The 15,692-nt window shown below is 47.5% G+C and overlaps 1 protein-coding gene across 5 annotated transcripts in view; it reads right to left on the bottom strand.

Moving 5' to 3' along the window:
- LOC135823986 (uncharacterized) overlaps positions 1-15,692 on the bottom strand; it is a 49,844-nt gene that overhangs the window by 6,103 nt on the left and 28,049 nt on the right. For 3 of the 5 annotated variants that reach the window (XR_010554808.1, XM_065336871.1, XM_065336870.1), the window contains exons 13-16: positions 13,310-13,378; positions 9,551-9,652; positions 1,274-1,354; positions 46-162 (exon numbers count right to left, since the gene is read on the bottom strand). Coding sequence is in view for 4 of the 5 variants with exons in the window: in XM_065336871.1 (XP_065192943.1) it covers positions 46-162; positions 1,274-1,354; positions 9,551-9,652; positions 13,310-13,378 (369 nt within the window). In the remaining variant the exon portion in view is untranslated. The remainder of the gene's footprint in view (positions 1-45; positions 163-1,273; positions 1,355-9,550; positions 9,653-13,309; positions 13,379-15,692) is intronic. The other 2 variants (XM_065336872.1, XM_065336873.1) reach the window with 2 other exon arrangements.

Genomic DNA, 15,692 nt, shown 5'->3' on the forward strand with positions numbered 1-15,692 from the left:
CCGGTTAGCACAGTTCTACATGCCGCTGTGTTCGACATAACTCACTGTCATTCGGGTTGCTGAGAGGAGGAGGTGAGAGGCGTTGTCCAGCAGAGTCAGCGGACGATTCAACTGTGTTGTGGCCAGGAGAAGGTCCCTGCTGTTCATCATCCGGTGGTTGCCCTACAAGGTGGGAAAAGAAGATCAGGTGTGCAGTGTGGCGAGGTCTTCAGTTCATAACAGCATACTTTGCAATGTACAAAACTGCACCGGTGTATACGTTGCTGAACGTTTGATTTGTCCCAACCAAGATATCTGCACTTGGTTCATCACTTTTTCGCTTGTTTGCTGATGTCTCTGCACCCCATATACCAGCTTTCTCCTGTCGGTGTCACGTCCCAGTACACAACCGTAGTCTTGTAGTCAATAGTCCTTTTGTCAGTCTTCTTGTTTGTTTGTCTCTTTGAGAGCAGTTTGCTTTTCCGTCATGTCGTATTCCCTGGTTTTAGTGTCTAGAATATAATAATGTAAACAACAAATACATGTCCTTTGTGTTCCTGCGTCCCGGGGAACGGATTAGCTGTGATTCCGTACCAATGGCACCATTCAACAAATATTTGTCCTTTGTGTTCCTGCGTCCCGTGGAGCGGAATGGCTGTGATTCCGAAACAATGGCACCATTCAACAGCTTGCCAGGCTGAAGACCACCACAATTCAGCCTGGCCTTCACCACACAGCGATTGTAGTTCAAGCGGTCCGCCTGGCCAGTGAATCTATCTTTTAGGTATTTGCTTTTTTTCCTTCTTTTTTGTCTTTCCCCACGAACACATCATACCACATTCTCTGGTACGAACTGGCTATTGGTAACCACCCAGGAGAAAGAAAGTCAGGAGGAGACTAAGAAGGAGAGGAAAGAAGTGTGTGGCCATAATCGCCAGGAAATAGATCCACAAACTTTTCAGTTACAAATTCACTGCACATACCACTACACCATATCACACGCACACACCCACCCACACCGCACACACACACACACACACACACACACACACACACACACACACACACACACACACACACACACACACACACACACACACACATACACGTGTCCCCGTAGCCACACAAGTCCATACATCAGGTAGATTAGAATCGGCGTGTGGACCGTAGTCCCTTCCCTGAGTGAGTCATGCTGTGTGTTGTCAAATCTTCCATGGTAGGAACATGCATTGTCTGGTTTATTGGTCAGCTGCCCAAACAAAAGACTGGCATAGCCAGTCATGGCATATCTTACCACGTGGAGTGAAAAACGCAGTGGAGCTATCACTTCTCGCACTTGTCGGTGAGACCAGTGTTGAATTGCCTGCTGCTGCACCTGTCAAAGTAGAACACATGAACAGCACATGAACACCATTGACAAAGAGCAGAGCATGAGACCTAAGCAACCTTCACATATACCACAGCTCATAGATCTTGGCCCGAGGCCAGGAGAAACAGCGTATTTAGTTCCCGCAGATCGAGATGTTTCCGCTTGGTCGTTGCAGGATGGTTCTGAATCTCTAGACGATGATCCAGCTTTAGAGGGCAGTAAGCATCGAGCAGTACAAGCGGATGAGAAACCACTCGACTGATTACATGGACAAGCGTTGCTGAATTCTTCAGCAAAAGGCAGCCATGACCCTGGAAAAATAAGGCTGTCTAAAAAGTTCAACAATCTCTCCCCCTCTTCTCCTCCATGCTCTCTCTGGCAACGACTAGCCTTAGTAGCCATCACACACACACACATGTAATAGGTGTATGTATGCTACGACCTGAATACTCACTATTCGTATTTCCCGCTCGTTCCCCTTGGCAATGAGCCACTCACATAGAAGAGCGCATGCTCCAGGTTCTGTTCTGTTCTAGTCTGTCTTGAGTTGTCGTTGTCCTGTTCTCCTTGTCTACACTCTTCTCAAATACTTCTATAAATTATCCAATCATATAAAACCCTTGTGTTCCGGTGTGAGGGGGCATCATTAGCCGGGAGCAGCTAACACTGGTGGCAGCGGAAAACGTCCACCACTACATCGCTGGCGGAGTGTGTACGCCTTCGGAGATCGCCTACTATGAAGAACCACGAAGGCCCACGCAAGTGAAACCATATCCTCATCCACTCTCGATCTCTTCGTCGATATTTTACTTTCTGCATTGTGTTTCTTTCTGCTCGTCGTTTTCTTGTTGCATGCAGTGATTTGTTTACAGTCCATAGGTCACGCATTGGTGCCAACCTGTCTGGCCCGGCAAACATTTTCAGAACATTTTCTGTGTCCGTGTTTTGTGCATGATTGCATACTGACTGCTGTCTGTTGTTAGGATAACTGCTAGCTGGGTAGTAGAGTCTACACTGTGTCCGTAGATAGAGTACGAGTAGTTGCCTATTTGGAATTGTCTCTGCCAAATTTAGTTGTTTGCCGCTACGCACGATAGGTTACGTAATAGATTTAGATCGATAGTTGATCGAGGCGTCGATCGAGTCCACGGGAAATTTTTGCAGATAATTTTTTTTTTCGAAAATTCAAAAGTACAAAAACAATTTTTTTTCACAATGGGCTGTTCAGCGAAATCCAAGAGACAAGAAAAGCTAGAGCGTAGCTTCGCTGAAGCTGGCTGTGACATGAGCATTGCTGAAGAGCGCGAGAGTTCGCCGGTACAAGGGTTGTCCCATCGTTTTCGTTTGCCGGACACAGACACACCACATGCACGTCCACTGCCGAAGCCAGTCTTGCTTCCTGAGACATTCGGAAATCAGCCAGGCCAAGATTTCACCACGTACATGAGGCATTTCGTCCACACATGCGAGTTGAGTGGGTATGACGACGACCAAAAGCTACGGCTACTACCTGCTCGCCTTGTTGGTACAGCTCATGAGATGTTCACCGAAATTCTAACTCACACGCCTGACATAAACTTTTCCGACGCAGACTGTCGATCACTGATTTGGACGCGGCGGTCCAAAAGGCCATCGAGGTAGGTGCTATTTATGCTCGCGAGCAGGCCCGCACCGTACCTCACCAGTACGCACAGCCCGTATTCGCTGCTGCTCCGGAAGTGAAGCCCCGTCGCACTGCTCATGGTCGTGACCCCTACACAGCAGTCGGTCCACTGAAATCGGAATCTGAGCGAGACCAGTTGGCTTCGCTTTTGTCGAGATTTGATTCGCGTCTCTCTGCTTTGGAGGCGAAAATGGAGAGCGTGAGTCTGTATCGCCCCACCCGACCCCAGCAAGACCATGTACGTTTTGTTGCTCGTGGTGCTGGTGCTGGTGCGCCTAGTCGTGGTCGTGGCCAGAGTATTGCTACAAGGCCTGTGCGTGGAGTGTGCCATGGATGTGGTGAAGAGGGCCACTTCATTGCATCTTGCCCGCACGCAAAAAACTAGGTTGGACTGGTGACACGGGGCCGCCGTCAGTCGTCCGAGTGGAGCCCCTCGAGGAGGTATGTGGTGCGATCTCACCCATTATTGTGCACGATGATGTTTGTCTTTCGTCTTCGTCTTCGTCTCCTGTTGTTGCTCTTGTTGATTCTGGTTCAAGTGTGTCGTTAGTGCATTCTAAATTGTTGCCTAATTTGACAGAGCGACCTCCTCTAGAGTCTGCTCCGCGGTTGTGTGCAGTCAATGGCGCACAACTTCCTGTCGTTGGATCCATGGATCTGTGTATGTCGCTAGGAAATCTGTCTTTCCAGCACACGGTTGTTGTCTCTCCTGGTATTCACTGCGACATGATTCTTGGTTCCGATTTTTTGTTGCAGCATGGTGGTGTATTAGACATTGCTCGTGGTGTTGTGATGTTTGGCGATGTGTCTGTTCCGTTGCATGTTTCTGGTTCTGGGTGTCCTCCGTCACGTACGCCCTATGATCGTATTTTTCCGCGTAATACTTCCTCCTCATGTAATACTCATACTCCTCATTCTGAATCTGATGCATGCTCCGACGATGTACCTGTTTCGTCGTATTCTTCTCGTGTTGCCCTTGACGATTCATTGTCTGCACGGGTTGTTGAACCCATGGCTCAACCTGGCGTTGTCCCGGCGTGTGCGCCCGAGAGTGTGGCTGACCCTGTGGTATACTCATCTCGTGTGGTGTTTGAGATGGAGTTGTCGGTACCTGCAGGACATGTTGTCTTGGTGCCTTGTGCAGCTGTTGATGTGTGCACGGTTGCGATGGATTGCATGGCAGATCCATTGGAGTCCTTTATGGCGAAGCATCCAGATGTGGCAGTGACTCCTAGTCTTGTAACTGTTGGCCCTAACCAAACACGTGTGGTTGTGGCTGTTGAAAACCATGCAAATCATCCTATACTCATTCATAAAAATACCAATGTTGCCGAACTTCATCAAATTCCTACAGATTGTGAGCATATTGACGACACTGAAGCTATGGTTTCCTCAGTTTCACCCGACCCGATCCCGCTAACTGAGCAACGCAAGAAAGTCATCGATGAATATATCAACGCACAAAATCATCTCTCCACAGAACAGTCTCGCACGCTCACTGAACTACTTCATGATAACCACGATTTATTTATCTTGCATGATGATGACTATGGCTACTGTGACATATTCCCTCATAAAATTAACACAGGACAAAATAACCCTAAAAAACAACCTACCAGGCGGATTCCATATCACCGCCGGAAGGCTCTGCAAGATCTACTGAATACGCTGTTAAAGCAAGGCATAATACAAGAATCGATTAGTCCGTGGGCATCACCCATAGTATTGGTGCCAAAGAAGGATGGCTCTCTTCGACTCTGTATCGACTACAGGAAGTTGAACTCTGTCACCGAGCCTGATGCTTACCTGATTCCCCGGGCGGATGACATGCTTGATTCCCTGTCTGGCTGTCGGTATTTCACGTCCCTTGACTTAGCGTCCGGGTACTGGCAAATAGCAATGGAAGGAAGCGACAAGGCTAAGACGGCATTTACCACGCCACTGGGCTTGTTTGAGTTTAATGTTCTGCCGATGGGCTGCAGGAATGGCCCAGCGACATTTCAGCGCGTAATGGAAGCAGTCCTGAGTGGCTTATGTAACACACCGGCCCAGCCATTCTGCCGTGTGTTCTTTGATGATGTCCTGAATGCCAGCGAAACGCTGTCTGGCCAATTCCAGATTCTGCTGCCCGTGTTCGCGCGAGTTCGGTCCGCTGGACTGCGGTTCAATCTGAAGAAATGCTCCTTCTTCCAGGAGGAGGTCACTTTCTTAGGACACCGCGTGTCAGCGGAGGGCATCTCCCCGAATGAGGCCAAACTCGTCGCGGTCAGGAACTGGAAGACTCCGAAATCTGTCACAGCTGTCCGCGAGTTCCTTGGCTTCGCTGGATATTATCGCCGCTTCATCCGTGGGTTCGCCCAGCGTGCTGCTCCGCTGACTGCTCTGACAGGCAAGAATGCTCGCTTTGCGTGGTCGAAAGCTTGCGAAGCGGCGTTCCAGGCTCTGAAGCGTTCGCTTGCCAGTGCGCCGGTGATGGCGTACCCCCAGTTTGAAGCTTCAGCAGGTGCATTCATTCTGGACACCCATGCGAGCAATGTGTCGATTGGTGCAGTCCTCAGCCAGATCCAGGATGGAACTGAGCGACCAATTGGGTACGGCAGCCGTGTACTGACGAAAGCTGAGCGCAACTACGATGCTAGCGATCGTGAGGCCCTTGCTCTGGTCTATTTTGCGGAGTATTTCAGGCACTACTTGTTGGCACGACCATTTGTTGCCAGGACCGACAATACTGCGTTGACTGCACTCCGGAACCTGAAGGAACCCCGCGGACGGAAAGCACTTGGCTTGACTGTTTATCCGAATATGAATTCCGAGTCGTCCACCGTCCAGGTCGCCAACATCTGAATGCCGATGCTATGTCCCGCGTGGTGACCGATGTGCCGTCTCCTCCGCCGAGTCCGCCGTCTCTTGCCCGTGATGTTCCGCTGTCAGCTGCTGCTGAAGTGCCAGTTGCTGGAGCCACTTTCGTCAGTTCTCCTGATCCGCCGCCTGATTGTTTTCGGCCGCAGGATATTCTGAGTGCCCAGTCTGCTGATCCTGATCTCGCTGCGGTTTTGTCTTGGTACGATGCTGCCAGTGGGAAATTTGTCCGTCCACCTGAAGAGGATATCCGTCCCTTCAGCCGTCTTCAGAAATTCCTTTGGTCTTCTGTTTCTCAGTTGCGTCTTATCGATAAGGTGTTGTATCTTGATCCCCCGTTCGCTCATGATGTTGATGTCGAACATCGTGTTCTGATTGTCCCTGTCGTTTTGCAGTCTGCTGCGCTCGCGTCTGTTCATTCTCTGCCCGGTGCTGGTCACTTTGGCATTGAGAAAACGTTACATCTGGCCCGTCAACGTTTCTTTTGGCAGGGTATGGCATCCGATGTCCAGATTTATGTGCAGAGTTGTCCGACTTGTGCTCAGTTGGCTTCTAAGAATCCAGTGCACCGTGCTCCGTTGCAGTCCATGGCTGCTGGTTTTCCGTTTGAGTTTGTCGCATTGGATATCGTTGGTCCACTTCCTGTGACTCCAACTGGTAACAGGTATGTCCTTGTCATCGTCGACTACTTCACTCGCTGGGCTGAAGCCGTTCCTTTGTCTGCCATTACTGCTGAGGCTGTCGCTCTGGCATTTGTTCATGGTTGGGTGCCTCGCTTTGGAGCGCCACGTCGCCTCCACTCTGACCAAGGCTCTCAGTTCGAAGCTCGGTTGTTCCAGTCGTTGTGCACCATCCTTGGCATCCGGAAATCCCGCACAACCAGTTACCACCCCGAGGGCAATGGACTTGTTGAACGCCTCAATCGTACGTTAATCCATCACCTGAAGGCTTTTGTTGGCCCTACAGATGTCCATTGGGATATTCCCCTTCCGCTTGTTCTTCTCGCCTACCGTGCTGCTGTACACAGTAGTACTGGTTTTACGCCTTCCCGTTTGTTGTATGGTGCTGAGCTTCGCCTGCCTGTTGATCTGGTCTTTCCTCCTCCTGATCCTCCGGAGCTCTCCCCATTTGCCTATGTTCAGCTCGTACGTGATCGGTTAGCTCAGGCTCATTCTCTTGCTCGTGTTCAATTAGCTGCTGTCCATCGTCACCAGAAGTCAGTGTATGATGCTCACTGCAGTGGTGCTTCGTTTGTCGTTGGCGATTTAGTCTGGCTGCATGATAAGGTGATTCATGCCGGCGAGTCTGCCAAGTTCCACCGTTATTGGTCCGGTCCGTTTCGTGTTGTTCGTGTGAATGGTCCTACGTCGTATACCTTGTCTATGCCTGGGTGTGAACGTACCGTCCATTTCAATCGCCTCAAGAAAGCTGTAACTGTGTCCGGTCCTGTTACATTGCCGCTGCCCGATGATGATTTGCCGCGCTGCGTTCCGCCGCTACAGCCGCCGTCGTCTGATCCGGTCCGTACTTCTTCTCCTGTTTCTCGTCGTTCTGGCCGTGTTCGCACTGCACCTGCTCGACTAGCTGACTATGTCCTGGACTGAGTTTATTATTTGGTTTGTTTTCTTTTGTTTGTTTCCTACGTATTTCGTTCATTCCCGTGGACGTGAATTTTAGCTAGGGGGGCACAGTGTAATAGGTGTATGTATGCTACGACCTGAATACTCACTATTCGTATTTCCCGCTCGTTCCCCTTGGCAATGAGCCACTCACATAGAAGAGCGCATGCTCCAGGTTCTGTTCTGTTCTAGTCTGTCTTGAGTTGTCGTTGTCCTGTTCTCCTTGTCTACACTCTTCTCGAATACTTCTATAAATTATCCAATCATATAAAACCCCTGTGTTCCGGTGTGAGGGGGCATCATTAGCCGGGAGCAGCTAACACACACACCAACTTCAAGTATTGTCAGTGATAATATTCCTTCTGACAACAGGAATATTATCAGTAACAATACTTGAAAGTGGTGGACATCAAGCAACTGCATTGTAAATAAAAGGGGGTTTGTCAACTGACAACCGCTCTATTTAGTTCTGGCGATGGGTGACTGGCCCGAAACGTCAGGCGAAATTACTGGTCAGTCGGCGACACGCATTTTTCACAAAAAATTGCGTTTCACCTGCTCGGGGAGTATGTGTGTACTCGAGTCTCATCCTGAGCACGTTTTTTTCTTCTTTTTTTCAGCTCCAGTATAGCTGTATTTTTCATTGCAAAGCCGTCCTCGATTGTTGTGTTCGTTGTTCAAATGAAGTGGACATTCAATCATGAAGGCAGAGGACATAGGAGCCTGATTGGAGTTTCTCGTGGCATAGGACGGCCACACAGAGACACTTTGGGATTTTCTGAATATAAAATACCGTACTCACGATGCTGAGATCAATTTGTGTGATATCAAATTGTTTGTGATCTACCACATCGAGCAGAACGGGATCCAAACACAAGCTTACCGACAGTTAGGCTGCCGACCTGACTGGACAAATGATCCCTGGCTTCACCAGACGCCAGAAGTCGGACACCATGTCCTTTGCCGCGACGTCCATCTCCAAAAAGAACTCCATCTTCATCGTGAAAAGGCTTGAAATACTCAATATTCAACCGAGATTCGCGGTCTCACCCTTTCTCAGATCGAATCATTTTTTGTTATAGCAGTTGCAGGGCAGATCCCCGTCACTACTTCAACAGAAGATGGCTCCAAAGCATGCCTGGAACAAGCCATATCGAGGTTGCAAGCCACCCCTCTCAGCAAGAAATTCGAAATTTCAATGGTGGAAGATATACTATGAAGAGAATCAAAAAGTATGTTTCGCGGAGCGATCGCTCAACCTACGTCTGATTCAAACTTTGCAGGATGGTTCAGACGTACATGCTAGGCATGGAACCACAGAAGATGATATCATAGCTGACACACAGAGTCACACACACAACAGATTCGTGTGCACAGATACTAAATTAGTGGACGTCGTCATCTTCTTCCCGCTGATCTCAAATGTACTATGACGTGCTATTTCGCCTGACGCGTCAATAATTTTTTCGACATCACTAATAAAAGAATTTTCATCCAGCGCATGCGCCAAGAGTGAATAGCAACTAAATAGAGAGGTTGTCAGTTGACAAACCCCCTTTTATTTACAATGCAGTTGCTTGATGTCCACCACTTTCAAGTATTGTCAGTGATAATATTCCTGTTGTCAGAAGGAATATTATCACTGACAATACTTGAAGTACCCGTAACCCCTTCGTTGAATTGTTGGTGTGTGTAATGGCTACTAAGGGTAGCCGGCAGAGAGCGCATAGAGGAGAAGAGGAGGGGAGATTGCTGCCGTGATTATTGAACAGCCAAATGGTAACGTTCACAAATTTATTCATACTGTAAGACATGTAAATCTAACGAGGAAGTAAATCTAACGTTTTAACGAGTGATATTTCTTCGTTATAATTATTAGGTCTGGTGAGGCTGTAATGCTTTATATGTGTTATGTGCGGCTATGCCTGAAGACTGCAAGATCGTTAACGTATCGTCTCGCTAACCTATGGATTTTGGACAATCGTTAATGTTGTGACCCGTTACAACATGTCTTACAGTATCTAGACAGTGATGGAGATTTTCAGGTACAATGTCACTTACCTTCTGCCATTTCACTTATCGGAACAGCGTCACTTTCTGCACGAATATCACGAAGATCTGCGTTTATTGGGCCAGCATGCCCGTGTGGAACTCCACCGTCTCCTGTCAAAAGTAATAGCACATGCAGAAACCACAGACAGCACAAAGACACGAACATCTTGATTATGATAATTCCCTTGACCTGGACAGACATGCGTGTAGTACAGAACCCCGGACCACACTTAATCTGCGGAGATCACGGACAGTTTGCCTTTTGTGCCAGATGATGATCACAGTTTCTCCGGTCTCTGTCGAATACATGTGCGTCTCCTACAACCAGATACTGCTTCTAATTGATAACGAGCTGCAATTCCCACGTAGAAAGTCACAAGGCTTCTAGAATAACTGCTGGGGTGAAAATCAAGCTCATGAAATGATCAATCCCGGTGCTGCACGAGGCGCCTAGGACTATGAGCATGGCTCTGTGCAGTGAGCATGGCTCTGTAAAGTGAGCATGGCTCTGTGCAGTGACCATGGCTCTGTAAAGTGAGCATGGCTCTGTGCAGTGACCATGGCTCTGTACAGTGAGCATGGCTCTGTACAGTGACTATGGCTCTGTACAGCAGGGGCGTACGCAGGATCTGGAATGAGGGGGTGCTCCAACCTTTTCCGAAAGAACCGAATAATGCATTATTTCGGTGCGTTTGATACATGGATGGTTGATAACTTGATTTTTACTTTTAGCGCGCTATTTAACATACAAGTATTTACCATGATATACCAAGTCGAGGGAACATGTAGGACCTCTTCTGTAGGATGGAGCAACCATGAGGCCTTGAAGTACTCAATCCCAAACATACCCCTCCCTTTGGAGGATAAAATGTACTTCCTCTGTAAGCTAGGTCCAAGAGTACACTACTCTTGCTAGATCATATAACGAAGACATGTTCAATTTGACTAATGTACTTGGAAGTACATGTAGTGACAACGTATAGTACTTCACATATTATTGAATGGGGCGAGAAGGCAAAACTACCATAACAACTTCTGGCAGGAGTCACAGAAAAAGCTCCCAGGAGGCAAGTGCAATGGATGGTGGTAGCTTCACAAACAGAATCGTAGCAGAGGGCTGCCACTTTTCTGTAGGTAGAAATCAGAAGCAGTGTCTGAGTCATGAGGTATTCAATGGCAGGAAGGCAAGGGGGCAGCGACCCCTTTAGAAGCCATAGCATTTTTAGGATTTCAAGGTCCCGAAACAACAGATTAGTACACTTTCGTGAACAATCGTCTTCAGTCGGTTTGTCGGAACAACTGATCGGAGTGTTCCCGGGAAATCAGAATAGAACAAGTCGAGGCCTTGACAATATGGATAACCCTCTGTCCTGGCACATGAAAGGTCATGTAACATGGTAAACTATGATCAACTAGTGACGACAGCGAGTGGAAAGCAAAAAATCCGTTAGAAAAATCTGATAATTGTGCCACCAAAATTGCATTCAAAAGTCTAATTTTATGAACATCCCCATTTCTTCTTTCAGAGTTTGGGCACAGCGCAGTGTTCTAAGTACTGTAAAGGATGCAATTTTCGGTGTAACTTTAATTTCGGTGATTTCGGTAGAGAAACCAGGCACCTAAATTTAAATTACACCTAAAGGCATTAGAGTATCTACTGTATGTGACTGGCACGCTGGTCACCTAATTCTACATTACACCTGAAACCCGGCAGGTCCCTGGCACCAAAATTTTAATGCCCCTAAAATAACATGTTTTACAGTATCGAATTCAATCACATCTCAATGGAAAGCCTCACTCAAATGTCGAACATTTTGAGGGGGGTGCTTAAGCACCCAAAGCCCCCCCCCCCCCCCCCCTGGGTACGCCACTGTTAACAGTGACCATATCTCTGTGCAGTGATCATGGCTCTGTACAGTGATCATGGCTCTGTACAGTGAATATGGCTCTGTACAGTGAATATGGCTCTGCGCAGTAAGCATGTCTATGTGCAGTGACCATGCGCACAGAGACATGCTTACTGCACGGTGACTATGGCTCTGAACAGTAAGCATGGCTCTATACAGTGACCATGGCACTGTACAGAGCCATGGTCACTGTACAGTGAGCATGGCTCTGTAGTGAGCATGGCTCTGTACAGTACAGAGCCATGGCTCTGTACTGTACAGCGAGCATGGCTCTGTGCCAGCCATGACACTGGATTTCACCTGCCACCTCTTTAGAAAGAACTCTAAGTACAGCACCTGTGGCGGCATAAGCTCTTGCTCGTCTTCGAAAGGGAATCGTGACTGCACAGATTAATATTGTCAGGGCTCACCACGGCCGTACATAGTGTCAATAACGGTCATTTGGATTAATTTTGACCAATCAGCGCACGGCAAAACGGGCCGTTTCTTGCAATTGTGGGGTGTTTTCTGAGCTTACCTTAGTATTGGTTGGTTTTAGACATTAGGCCATTGTGGATTCATGTTCAGAAGGTGTGTCTTTGGAGGATTACTGTGTCGAATTTTTCGATTTGGCCTTCGTTTGGCTGAGATCGGATGGTGAAATCACTCAAACTCGAAGACGTGCGAACAAGTGAATGAAAAGAAAATATAGAAATCAGGGACAATAAACCGATAGAGAATTCCAAGACCGAGAAAATGAGCTATCGAAGGTGAGAATCGGCCAAGTAGAACCGCAGTTCTACTTTTTCGAAGATATCAAGGTCGGCTGTGTGTTCCCGCGCGCACCAACAAAGCCTGGCAGCCGTGCACATATCTGCAAGTGCAACAAGAAAGGACGAAGGAGACAGCAAGCGTTCCAAGTGAAGAGTTTACCTTCGTGTTGACTCAAGCTAAGGATTCAGGCCAGTCAGGGATCATACCAGTCACTTGTCATCATCATCATGACCAAGGAATTCATTTGTGGCCAGAAAACTCCACACTCGCAGCGTGAAAGCTGCGAGGCCAAACAGAAAAGAGTGTGCCGAGTTGCGATCAGGAAACACTGAGTTCTACTAACAACATTGGTTAGCTAGGCACGGCAATTCTTGTAGATGCCAGGAATCCAGTCCACCAGTACCTCATGGACATATCTTGGTCGACACGCACCAACGGATTGAGAAAAATGACCAAGATGGCTTGGAGAAAGGACATCTTCTCCATGTGTCTTTCCCGGCATCAAACAACAAGATTCGCTTTGGCACTGACCCTTCTTCGCTGTGCAAACTAGACCAGGGAGTCGTAAAAGACCGGTATTTTACTACTTGACTGTACATTGCTGTACATCGATCAGCAAGAAGTCGGGTGGGTAGTCGCTAGGACTGCACAAACTCTGGCCTTCGCCATTTTTTCAAAATGGAGGTCGACGCTTTTTGAATTTTGTATGATCGTTGTGAGCCCTGACTGTTAGCAGCAATGCTAGATGTACGTACTGTAAGACCACACATGTTAAGTTACTTTTAACGCCACTTAGAATTAACGGTCGCCGGATTTTCGACGATTACCAAAAGCGAAATGTCAACAAATTCTGGCTGTCAAATCCAGCAAACAACTGAACACACGCAAGTTACGTACATAGTTTTGTAGATAACGATTTCAAACTTGAGCAAATTATTTTAATCCATCAGATCGTTGAATTATAATGTTCATTAATTAAAGCGGTCTTGCAGTATGTGCTAAGCATGAACTTCACATCGTGGCAGATGTACAGAGCGGTTTCATGACTCTAGGCAGCACTCCGACACGTGAACATGCCAACCTACACTGCAGCGCTACAAGCACCTACTTCTAAACACACGCTCACCAGGCCCATCATCTTCTGGAAGAAGCGCATAAAATCCTGATCCTCGATCTTCTGAAAAAAATGAATAGCAGCAGAAACGGCACGAACGGTATTGTCGGGAATTAGCGCCGTACGTAAATTTGCGCCACATGGAAATAAATACCGCGCTTCGAACCCGCGGATTGGTCACAAGCGCCGTATGGTTTACCATATCACCATGGAATGTATTTGTTCCAACTTCTGATGTTGTACGCACTAGCTAAAGTGTGCAGCGTCCATCGCACACAGTACCCATGCTCAGTATTGGCTTACCGGATACAATCAACGTCCGACGTCCGAAAAGTTCTGTGAACAGTGCCTTTTGCCACGTTACCTGAACATCAGATCCCTTATTAACACTGCTTTTCGGTTGCTCGAATACAGCACTTAGAGACAAAGAAGGGGTGGACACAGTATGCTGGCGACAATGAACGTGACCAACAACGCTGAAGATATAATAATATTATTATGAAGATGATGACGGGAAAGTTATCAATTTTGGATATTCCAGCAGCGAGTTGAGCGAGGGAGAAAGCTTGGGTACGATAGAGAGAGAGAGAGAGAGAGAGAGAGAGAGAGAGAGAGAGAGAGAGAGAGAGAGAGAGAGAGAAAACAGAGAGCAGTGTTACCAAGTGCCCTCTACCCCCATGCGTACTGACTAGTGCCATTTTGCAGAATCTGTCAGAGTTTTGCATACTCGTTTTGGAGGTCAACATTTTGACAGATTATTAGTGTAATTTGGAAGAAGAAAAAACGACACTGTATATTAACCCTTTTTTACCGGGTTTTCAGCACAGCATGCAACATAATTTCAAATGCCAGTACAATTTTCAACTTCACTAGGTCATAACTTTGGTCTACCGTAGTTTGCTTGATTTTCACAATCTAGGGCTCGTTGGAAAGCTCTTGGCAGGAGCAACGCCATGATACCAATCTCCTGAAGCCACCACAAATCAGGCGCGGTAACACAGGAAAGTCGTCTCCAAGCCTAATATGCAAGCAAATTTGTCCCATCAAGGCATCAACACCATTCCACTCTCCTTCATCGCAGAACGCTCAATTTTTTTTCGAGACAATTCAAACTTCAGCCGGCTACGTCATTATAAGGTGCTCAGTCGATCAAAGAGCACGCGAAAAGGGATTTCCCCGAAATGGCGAAGAAATCGATCACAACTTTGAATTTGCCGAGATAAGAATACGACGCGTGATATCTCTGGAGTCTGACATCGTAACTCTTCAGCGATAGTTGCATTGGACAATATGGAGTTTTAGCTACCACGTAGACCCTTTGATTGTTGAATTTGCACAAGGAACGATGGGGGTACGAAGGTTTTAGTAATCGATCATATACATGATCGTTTGCGGGATAATTCGATTGAAGTCCGTACTGCGGACAAAACTTCGCTTTCCCGTGAAAATACGGACAAATACGGCGGTTGGCAACTAAAACACTGAGAGAGAGAGAGAGAGAGAGAGAGAGAGAGAGAGAGAGAGAGAGAGAGAGAGAGAGAGAGAGAGAGGGAGGGAGGGAGGGAGGGAGGGAGGGAGGGAGAGGGAGGGAGGGAGGGAGGGAGAGGGTGGGAGGGAGGTAGAGAGAGAGAAAGAGAGAGAGAGAGAGAGAGAGAGAGAGAGAGAGAGAGAGAGAGAGAGAGAGAGAGAGAGAGAGAGAGAGAGAGAGAGAGAGAGAGAGAGAGAGAGAGAGAGAGAGAGAGAGAGGGAGAGGGAGAGAGAGAGAGAGGAAGGGAGGGAGGGAGGGAGAGAGAGAGAGAGAGAGAGAGAGAGAGAGAGAGAGAGAGAGAGAGAGAGAGAGAGAGAGAGAGAGAGAGAGAGAGAGAGAGAGAGAGAGAGAGAGAGAGAGAGAGAGAGAGAGAGAGAGAGAAGAGAGGGAGGGGGAGAGAGAGAAAGAAAAATAGAGAGGAAGAGAGAAAGAAAGAGAGAAAGAAAGAGAGAGTGTGGGCATATGCTTCTTAGTAGGAAGTCATCTGCGCACAATCATTTCATTTAGCATCTCTTCCTGATTACTGCCAATTGTCTTCTGATTCCTGCCTCTCTGCTATGGGCCGTGCATATTATGGTTCTAAGCTACAGTTGAAAGTGCATTGTGCGTGATAACGCATTCATAAGCCTAACGTGTGGGCTCAGAAGGATAGTATTATTTATACGAATCTGTTCAATTGGTAGATTGTAAAGTTGGTCTGGCCATCCCTGGTCGCATTTCTTTCGTCACTAGCGTTTTCCATGCTTGACTTTGGTTTGTCTTGCATTCATCATTGTGCTCTTTCACACGCACGATATCTTGTTACAACAGCATATCAGTGTTATAATTGTTTGCATTGTTAAATCGTCA

Source organism: Sycon ciliatum, chromosome 8 (assembly GCF_964019385.1).
Source record: "Sycon ciliatum chromosome 8, ocSycCili1.1, whole genome shotgun sequence".
Lineage (NCBI taxonomy): Eukaryota > Metazoa > Porifera > Calcarea > Leucosolenida > Sycettidae > Sycon > Sycon ciliatum.